This window comes from Monopterus albus, unplaced genomic scaffold (assembly GCF_001952655.1).
Source record: "Monopterus albus unplaced genomic scaffold, M_albus_1.0 scaffold246.1, whole genome shotgun sequence".
Lineage (NCBI taxonomy): Eukaryota > Metazoa > Chordata > Actinopteri > Synbranchiformes > Synbranchidae > Monopterus > Monopterus albus.
The window spans coordinates 645097-654738 of NW_018128126.1; the positions used below are offsets into that span (position 1 = coordinate 645097).

The 9642-nt window shown below is 39.8% G+C and overlaps 2 protein-coding genes across 3 annotated transcripts in view; both read right to left on the reverse strand.

The window, feature by feature from the left end:
- gkup (glucuronokinase with putative uridyl pyrophosphorylase) overlaps positions 1 to 4703 on the reverse strand; it is a 14038-nt gene extending 9335 nt beyond the window's left edge. The window contains exons 1-11 of the mRNA XM_020620704.1: positions 4533 to 4703; positions 3928 to 4034; positions 3119 to 3163; positions 2847 to 3000; positions 2615 to 2686; positions 2133 to 2221; positions 1824 to 1980; positions 1314 to 1391; positions 461 to 552; positions 173 to 278; positions 1 to 71 (exon numbers count right to left, since the gene is read on the reverse strand). The exon at positions 1 to 71 is cut by the window's left edge and continues 21 nt beyond it. Coding sequence (XP_020476360.1) covers positions 1 to 71; positions 173 to 278; positions 461 to 552; positions 1314 to 1391; positions 1824 to 1980; positions 2133 to 2221; positions 2615 to 2686; positions 2847 to 3000; positions 3119 to 3163; positions 3928 to 4034; positions 4533 to 4589 — 1028 coding nt within the window. The 5' untranslated portion in view covers positions 4590 to 4703. The remainder of the gene's footprint in view (positions 72 to 172; positions 279 to 460; positions 553 to 1313; positions 1392 to 1823; positions 1981 to 2132; positions 2222 to 2614; positions 2687 to 2846; positions 3001 to 3118; positions 3164 to 3927; positions 4035 to 4532) is intronic.
- Positions 4704 to 5174: 471 nt separating this feature from the next.
- The window catches only part of usf1 (upstream transcription factor 1), a 9400-nt gene continuing 4932 nt past the window's right edge, over positions 5175 to 9642 (reverse strand). For both annotated transcript variants that reach the window (XM_020620750.1, XM_020620748.1), the window contains 6 exons: positions 8558 to 8711; positions 7809 to 7896; positions 7641 to 7699; positions 7438 to 7532; positions 7097 to 7225; positions 5175 to 6286 (listed from right to left, as the gene is read on the reverse strand). In XM_020620750.1, the coding sequence (XP_020476406.1) occupies positions 6197 to 6286; positions 7097 to 7225; positions 7438 to 7532; positions 7641 to 7699; positions 7809 to 7896; positions 8558 to 8711 (615 nt within the window). In that variant the 3' untranslated portion in view covers positions 5175 to 6196. The remainder of the gene's footprint in view (positions 6287 to 7096; positions 7226 to 7437; positions 7533 to 7640; positions 7700 to 7808; positions 7897 to 8557; positions 8712 to 9642) is intronic.

Sequence of the window (9642 nt, forward strand, 5' to 3'; positions counted from 1 at the left end):
CTGCTGATACGGTACAGATCTTGCAAGCTTCCAAACTCTGTGGGGTCATTGAGTGGATGAGGAACTAAAACCTATAACGTCACAGAAATGCACAGAATGTTTAAACAATATGCCCCTGATGAAGCTGCTTTATATGTATGTGCATGGAGGTCTGTGTGTGCATGTGTGTTACCAAAGTCTGGCTCTCCACTAGAGTGACCTCAGCCCAGAAGTTGGAGATGGTCATGGCGATGGTTTTCCCATTGAAGCCATCTGAGGGATTGCCCATTAATCCGACCCTGTGAGTGATCATATATTTGGCTCTAAGGTAACAGCGTTTGTCATGTTCTAACATTGTGCTTTTGTTGTGAACTGGGAAGGAGAAAGAGGTTTGTTTTTTTGCAAACTGGAAAAACAACTGTAATCTGAACTCAATTCAAGACCAGTGGAGTACAAGTAATTTATGTTGGTGTTTCCTTACCTGGCATAGGACCTGCATGTGATTGGCTTTGAAAGACTGTCTTTTTGCTTGGAAGAATAGTGGGTGAGCCACTTGGTGTAGTCTGACAGGCCCTGAGATGTCAAGAAGAAGTAGCTTATAATTAGAAAATGCCAAAGAATAAATCAGGTCTGTTGTGCCTGGGCTTTAGGTACTGTACATTAGTGATGGCAGAAACGAGGCTTCCCAAAGCTTTGAATCAACTGCTTCGGAAAATGGTTGGTTGTTTTTAAACATTTGAATCACCCACGCCGGTGACTTCTGCTGGCCAAATGCCCATAAATACAATCAAAACTGTTAACATGGCTAACAAATCATTTTAATTCAATTATATTGAGACTAAAAGTTGTGCATAATTAAGGGAATGGCTGCTTTGAGTGACAGGCGGGAGGGTCCCTCCACTGGTGGCTGGCTTCATTCTACCCATTCAGCCCGCCCCACCTCCACTCACACTCCGCCTCTTTGTCCATTTTTGGATTAGACATAGCAGGCGGAGTGACGCACTATCAATATAGCGATGAACTTCAACACTATTCAGAAAACCAGTGGGTGATGTCACAGTGAGTTTGTCTAGCTTTTATGTACAGTCAGGGGTTAGGGGTTAGGACCAAGTACTCAGATTAATCTGGACCTCACTCTGAACTGTCAGCAGTTGCTTTGCAAGTTAAAGTCCAAGGCGAGACTGTTTATTATTACTGTATTATTACTGAAATCAATCAGGATTTTTCTGACTGTCATCTCTGGCTTTGTCCTTTATAATCTAAGAATCTGTGCAAGGAAATGCTGTGTAAAAAAATGATAAATATAACTGATAAGCTGAGGTAAGGATACAAACCACTTGTCCAATGAGCTGAAAGCCAGTCGGAAGCTTCATTCCAAACACACTAAGCTGCTTCTCATTGATCAGCCACTCCTAAAGGCAAAGGAGCCATGAAAGTAACTGGTTAGTATTTTATTCATCCTTGATAATGCATCCATGTCATTTGCATTTGGGTAAAAGTAGGACTTTGTATTATCTAAGTGAGTCAACATTTTTTTGTCAGAATAAAAGGCAAAGTCAAACCATAAATTACAATGAGGCTGAAGCAGATCTTGTATCAGTAGTTTATTTCATTTGTATAAGAAAATTCTTTTTAACTATGAGGATTTGGGAGTTTTGACTGGAACCTGACCTAAGCTTATGGTTAAGTGAATTTAAGGAATAAAGTTATGTCGGTGTATTTGTCATGTGTGATACAACAAGACCAAAAGGTCGTTTTTGCTAAAATAACATTTGATTTATTAACTATAACTCAAATTCCTTCATATATAATTTGTATGATATGAACACCATGGAATGTTTTACCCAGAACCGTCCAAAGCTCCTGTCTGTGGACCGAGGCTGAAGGCAGAGGAAGTCAGACATGTAGGGCAGCGTGTCTCTCTGAATGCAGTAAAACACCACGCTAGCCAGCCGGGAAGCTGTCAGCCCCTCCTGGGGTTTCTCCAAGAAGCGAGTTATCCTGATTCATGAAACTACAATCAAATCTGCAACACGGTGCCACTTATCACACTCATGTCAATAAGCAACACAACCCAAAGAAATCATTCTTGGCATTTCTTGGCATTGCCGATGTGCCAGTAGGATGAACAGAAACAGCTTTTTTCTTCTTACCTATGGGTGTCGGGGCAGACCTCCACGATGCCGCGAGAGTTGCTTTTCTCACTTTCCTCCAGAGCATAGTAAATGATTAGCTCTCCAGGCTGTAGCACAGGCACATAAAGCTGGGTTACTCAAAGCTGCTCATGACTTAACACACACAAAAAAGGCCCTGGACAAATTCATTCTTTTTTATTCAAATGTGTATGTGCACAACGAGCTGTTATTTTAAACAGTTTAAAATTCCTTGTGCCTGATCACAACTGAACTACACTGCTGTACAGAGAGGACTTTTACATCTGACCTGACATGTCTGAGCTCACTTATTCCTTGTTACACTAAGCTCTGCTGTTGCTGTTATACAGAGGGCAGATTTCATAGATATCCTATGCACAAATGAGATCATAAGGTTTTACATCCACTAAAATGATTATGTGCATATGAGTATACTGTAAGTGCAAGGTCTTGGTGCACATTTTTATTGTAGCAAATCTCACCTTTGACCTGAAGAAGCGGATAACTTGAGCAATATCAAAGTTCTGGTCTGCACAGAGCATGTCTCCTGCAATCTGCCCACACAGAAAGAAAATGCTCGTTGTATGTAGTGTATGACACCTTGTTAATACAGTGAAATGTAACTGAGCAGTTCCTTTATCTTATGTCAGTCAGTCAGTCAGTAGTGTGAATGAGCAGGCATTCTCCAACATGAAGAACAGACAGTCATCATACCACCACGATGTCGTCCTTCAGCCTGCGGCTTCGTATGGCCAGCTCCAGGTCAGCCACGGCCCCAAGACAGTCCTCCAATGTAGTGGTGCCATCATTGACCACATTCTCCACCGGGAAATCATTAGCTGTGGCCCAGCGCTCATAGTGCTTATACCTGGCCAGTTTAACATTAAAAGCTAAAGAAATTTAAGTGGCTTTGGCAACAAAAGCAATAGTCACATCATAAATGAGGTCTTACAAGGGTATTTAAATAAATGGGTTTATGTACTCACTTGTCTGCATTTGTGACCAGATACACTTCTGTGAACAACTGCCGCCTGCAGAGAAATCACATACGTAGTCAACAGTATTCCACCTGTGTGTTATACGCAGAGGACTGGGGATGGAAAAGGTCCTCAGAAACCAGAGGTGTATACTCAATTACTGTACTTAAGTTCAGTTTTGAGGTATCTTTACTTTGCTTGAGTATTTTCATTTTCGCCTACTTCATACTTTGACATTAGATTTCAGAGGCCAATATTGTACATTTTACTCCACGTTTATTTAATAACTTAAGTTACTCCTCAGAATTAGATGAATAAACAAAAAAGAGTAAGACTTTATTAATAATCAGTGGAAGTATCACAGGCTACCTATCAGTACTTCAAATTAAGGTAGTTAACGTTAGCTCTACCTTTACCAGCTGCAACAATAAATGTGATGTAGACTATAATAATGCAGCAGTAATTATAATCCACTAATATGACACATGCTACTTTAAAGTGAAATGTGCTATTCTGCATAATGACTTATTTTACTTTTGGTACTTTAAGTACATTTTGATGCACATTTACTTAAGTGACATTTTAAATCCTGGACTTTTACCTGTAACGAAGTACTTCTATACTGTGGTATTGCTACTATGAATTAAGTAAAATGGTCTGAGGAGTGACATTTTAAATGCTGGACTTTTACCTGTAGTGGAGTACTTCTATACTGTGGTATTGTTACTATGAATTAAGTAAAATGGTCTGAGTACTTCTTCCACCACTGTCAGAAATGAGGCCTGTTCATGTTTGGGCCACCTGGAACTGTTACGCACATGTTGACAGTTTCCCACCAAAAGTCAAGGATCTTCTTTCCCCTGATGCCAGGAAGCAATGCCTTTGGTACCCCAGTCAGGTGGTTGTATAATCCTGTGTCATCGTTCTGGGAAAGAAAAGGAAAAACAGCTGGGCAGGTTACTAATCAACTTATTAATAAAATGAAACCTCTCCATTCTGTAAGTTAGGGAACAATGACGTGTCAAACTCAGTTACCTAAAGAAGCTAGTTCCATTATGTTTTCTTTCTCTCTGAGTAAAGACCATAGGTTGTGTGTATATTTGACAATAAATGTCATTCATCCCCTTCGAATTCCCAGGGGGCGTTGAAGACCACGTTGGACCAATGACAAAAGATGTAATATTACAAAAAAATTGACTACGGGTATGGCTGCTAGGTGTACGCCGGATGCACCACTGCATCTTCATAACTTCAAATTGGTCGAGAAGTCTAATGACTACACCAACTAGCTAACAAGTAGTCAACGCAGAGGAAAGGTGCTAGATTCCTTAACGCGATTCTGAATACACTGAGGTGTAGTATGGCCGCTCTGCAGCTAATGCGAACTTCATCTCCTTTTTGCTGCAACAGCGAAGTTGCTTACCTTGATTTGTGTCTCTAGGACGGTGCCGTGACCAGCTACCAACAGTATACAAATCATTGGTGACACCTCAGTTTGTCCTGATGATCTTTTGAATAAATGAAAACAACGAAACACTTCGGGAAAATATACGGTCTCAGTGGGAACTTATACGTCCAGAACCACGAAGACACACTTCCGAGAACCTTCAAAATAAAACGTGCTTACGATTACTTTTATATTTAAAGCTGCACAAGCAAATTATACAGAGGAATGTTTTTCCCAGTAATATTGATACAGTACTAATGTTCCAGCCATGATCACATCACGTTCAGTGTTACATACTTTACACACAAAACCGTGAGTTGTATATGAAGTTTCATGTTACGCTTTGATAGTTGAACAAACTCCCCACTTATGCAGTTGATGATATAACTTTTAACAACTTCTTACTAAAATGCTACATGGACTACAGTGTTATGTCAAACATAACATGGGCCAAAACCGAGCAAAACTAGCTAAATTACTTCATTTACTAATCCAAGAAAACACGCTGGAGAAATGCTACGTTATCTGACACAAATGCAGTGGTGCCAGTATTTTTTGGACATGACTGTATGACAGATGCAATTAAAAAAAACAGTTCTACATCTTTTAACCAATTTATTATCTTTAATAATAAACAGAACTGTAAGTGGTTTAGGGCATATAATTTCAGTTTTTAATATAAAGACATGCATAGCCTACCTAATGCAATGCTTACCAACCCCAGTTTATTTAGTTAGTTACATTGTTGCAATGTAATTATTGTCCCCAGTGAAGCTTCATGAAACAATATACAAAAGTGAACTGGATGACAAACTTGGTATCAACTCAAAGTGATACTGATAAAAGATGAAAATAAGTCAAAGCTTGAATACTATGTTTTTCAGAGACATTAATATGAATGCATTTGATACAGAGAAGCACAGCACTGTAGCACAGAGGTTAAGGATCAGAAACAAAAGAGACGTTGGTCATGTTTTAGAGCTTAATGTACTGGAGGTCAAAGGTAGGGTTGGTGATTCTGGAAAACCCAGCAAGAGGAAGCTCGATTTTGAAAGTAACCAACCGAAGAAATCCCACCCTAAAGCCACTCCTCCAAAACGCAGGGCACACTGCAAAGTGCACTGCCTGACTGCTACTTAGAGATTTCAGGAAAAAAAAACAAATTTCCCCCAAAAAACAAAAACCAATAATTACCTGTCCATCATGATTCAACAGAACTAGACCACTGTCGTATCTACTTAAAAGTAATCAATTCTGAAAAGAATTTCCAACCCTACCTTTAATGAACAATCATAACATTTGTGGAGGAAGGGATTCAATGAGGGCTTTGCTAAACTTACGTGACTTTTCACACTCAAGCTGATGTAGTTTTTTTATTGTTTCTCTTCTCAGATACACCACATTATCAAGACTGGCTTTTACTCACCAGGCAAAGGATTTCTGTTATAAAAAGATTCTAAGATAATGTTTAAGTTTGTCATTTAGCAAAGTAGCTTGATTTGAATATCAATGACAACATTCACTTATTTTGCCCTATTTCATGCACACTCAATCACAAATAAAGTTGTCTCAAAGCATTTCAAGTACTCTTTTGGCCCATACATGTAGATGTCTTCAAATACCCTTTGGCAACAGGCTTCTCACTGGGGGTCTGTGCTGGAAGATCCCACAATGCCATGCTGTCGCAGCAAGTTCCTCAGGATCTGATTCTTGGACTTCCAATCTTCCACCTGAGCAACAGCAGCACAGGTATTACACATAATAGTATACAGTAATACAATACAGTAATACATAATAGTATTACACATATAATAGTATAGTAATGCTGACTCATCAGCTGACTAGTGTTTCTGTCTACCAGGAATGCAATGACCGCCAATTGTGTTGTGCTGTGGAAATACTGTTTCTATTAAAGTCAACAGACTTAAAGCAAAGATGTCAAACATTTGATGGTTCCAGTTTCTCAGATGTGAGGATTTGCAGCCCGTCCATGTCTCACAATTTGTGAAATTTTCTCAGGTTCTGACTTTTAGTAAAAAAACAATGTGTGGGTTTAATGTATGTTTGATTAGAATCATAACAGAGTAAGTTTAATCCTAACCAACAGTAGTTTTACACCTGAACTATGGAGGTTGGCCAAAACCATTACTTTTTTGCCCAAGGCCTGTATCTTAACCAATTTTACACAAATGATTTGAGGGTGAATAACAACCACATTCACACATACTACCTATCTCACATAGGGATGATTGTTAACTTATTTAACTCAAACATACTCACTTCCAATGTCAATATAAATGTGTTAACCTGTGACCACAATAATGGCATCAGCTGGCACATTAGTACACAAAATTATGTTTCACACACTTCTTCACTCCAGTAAGAACAAACTGCAGGAAAAAACACCATGTTGCTGCCATTCTTTCTACTTGAATAAGATGATTAAAATGGTTAATATTTCAAATTGTGTACAGTGGTTAAAAGTAATGACACTCCCCAGGTATTTTGTCCCCAACAAAAGCCATGCCACACTTACACACCTCCTGTCTGAGCAACTGGTTGTCAATCCTGAGACGGTCAAGTGTGCTGATATCGTCCCCCAGCTTCAGGTTGCTCTGTCTCAGTTCCTTGATGTACTCGCAGGCTTTGGACAAGATTCCTCCTTTACTCTGAAACACGAGATTTTAAAATGTTAAGGAAAAAAAAATCCTCTCTAATGTAACAAAGTTTCTCTATCTGCTGGGGGGGGGTGAACTGTGTCCTTTTAGCAACAAAATGTTCACAAACAGTCACAAGAACAACACACTCTCACTGGGTTTATCTTTACTGTCACTGTGAAATACAGAAATAGTTTTCAGTCTGCTGACAGAGCTTCACCCACCTGTCCTGTCTTGGTATAGTCAACGTTACAGTCTGGGATGGCCTTCGATAGCTGCACAATCCAGTTGTTGATCTTGTCCCTGCGCCGGCGCTCGACTATTCGGACAAAAATTCAGTGTAAGACTTACCCTCTTATCATACATATCTACTCAAATATTTGCAAAATTCAGTTTTTCACTTCTCATGTTAGACATGAGTGCTGACCTTCATTGTGCTGGGCTCGCCGCTTCTCATCTCTGGAAGCCCGGGGAGCCTCTTGCTTTCTAGAAAGCAGATCAGAACAGAAATATAAGACTACAGTATACATTTCATCGAAACAGATTACTTTTAATTAGATAGTGGTCTAATTCAGTTCAGTCATGATGTCATTACGCTATGTAAGGCTGAGTGCGAGGTGCGATTGTCCTTTGATTAGATCCCGTCAAAACTTCCTGGGGTGACATCATCACATAGAGCTGCCCTGTAAAACAAAAATGTTTAGGTCAGCTGCACGAGCACACACACAGCATCTTAGAATAAAAGGCTTTATGTTTTCATGCACCACAAAGCCTTCAAACTTAAAAAAGGTTTAAAAAGTTGCTTTTGGTTAACGGCTTCATCTGTGCAAAGGATGTTCTCTAAGAAGCACTGTGGCTTGTCAACATGGCTTTTCTCCCATGGAGCCTATTTTCATTCATATGGTGCTCCATCTCAGAGTTCAGCTTGTGTCTGATTTGAAGATTTCCACCACTGAAACTCTCCTTCTGTTCAATCCGGGCTCAAAGGGACCTTAAACAATCTATTAGTATTGGCAACTACAGTATGGCCTCCATTTAAACAGGCTGAATGACTGATTAGGTACAAGACTGAAGACACTTTTGATACTAATGTGACACTGCTTGCTCATCACCACCTCTAAGGGGAAGCTTACCAGTAATTATTTTTCAGGACATTCAGAAGAGCTTTGTACAAAGAGCAAGAATCTAGCTCTTGTCACAGCTTCTTTGTTTGATTCTGCAGCAAACCAAATGCATGACAAAAGAGTTTTTACTGTCAACACTTTTCATAAAGAGTGAAGCATCATTTTATTACAGTGTAAGGGTCCAGCATTTTTAGCCACTGTATAAATGTGCAGCAGTTACCTGTGGGAGTGGTCTGGCCCAGCAGTGTGTCAGAGGCCTGCACTGTGGTCACCATAGTGCCAGTTGTGGCATCTGCGATTGTGGCGGGGTAGTATGTGTACTGTGTCTCACTGCTGCCATCTCCCTCCAAACCATCTGGCTGGGAGAACACAGCCTGAAGTCAAAGAGACATTGAGTCCACTGTTAGGATTGCACTGTGCTGCTAATACAGAAATGACTAATGAAATCTATGAAGAATTAAACATCTATAAGCTTCTGCTAAAGCTGTTAGGATCTGGACAGACACAAACTCTGTGAAACCACTATTCAATATTACATTCCAGTAAAACCACCTTTGAATTTTCTACTTTTAAGGGTTTTACTAGAAAATGACTCATATTTTGGGTGAATCTTAAAGACTCTAAAACTGTATTTTTACACAGAATACTAACTGGGGCTGAATATAAAACAGCAGAGAAGTGACTCTCAGTGACTGGGCCAGATCAGATTTTTCTTTCAAAACATCAATAACAGAAACTCAGCACTGTACAGCAGATGAACTCCAGCTATATACCATATAAGATGATTCCACAACAAATTCCACACAAGCAAATAGAAGCATCACATCAACAAGTACAAAAACAAATGCATAATATAGGTAGATTACTTAAAAATATCAAAATACCATATAGTCAAAGTCAAAGTGTTTATTTTGTCATATTCTCAGTTAGGAAACATGTTTCCCTGTACAATGAAATTCTTACTTTGCCATCCACATGAATGCCACAAAATATAAATGAAATATAAAGTAGATAAATAAGTAACACAGGAGTCTGATGGCAGAGGGAAAGAAAGAGTTTTTCAGTCTAGAGGTCCTGCATTTCACACTTCTGAACCTCCGGCCAGAGGGCAAAGAAGTGAACCGTTCATGCTGGGGGTGGGTGGGATATTTGAGGATGGAGGCAGCTTTCCTACGCACCCTGTGGTGGTAAATGCTCTGCAGAGAGGCAGTAGAGTCCTGGTGATCTTCGCCACAGTCTTTACCACTCTCTGCAGGTGCTTGCGGTCCATAGCAGTAGTGCTGCCATACCAGACAGTGATGCAGC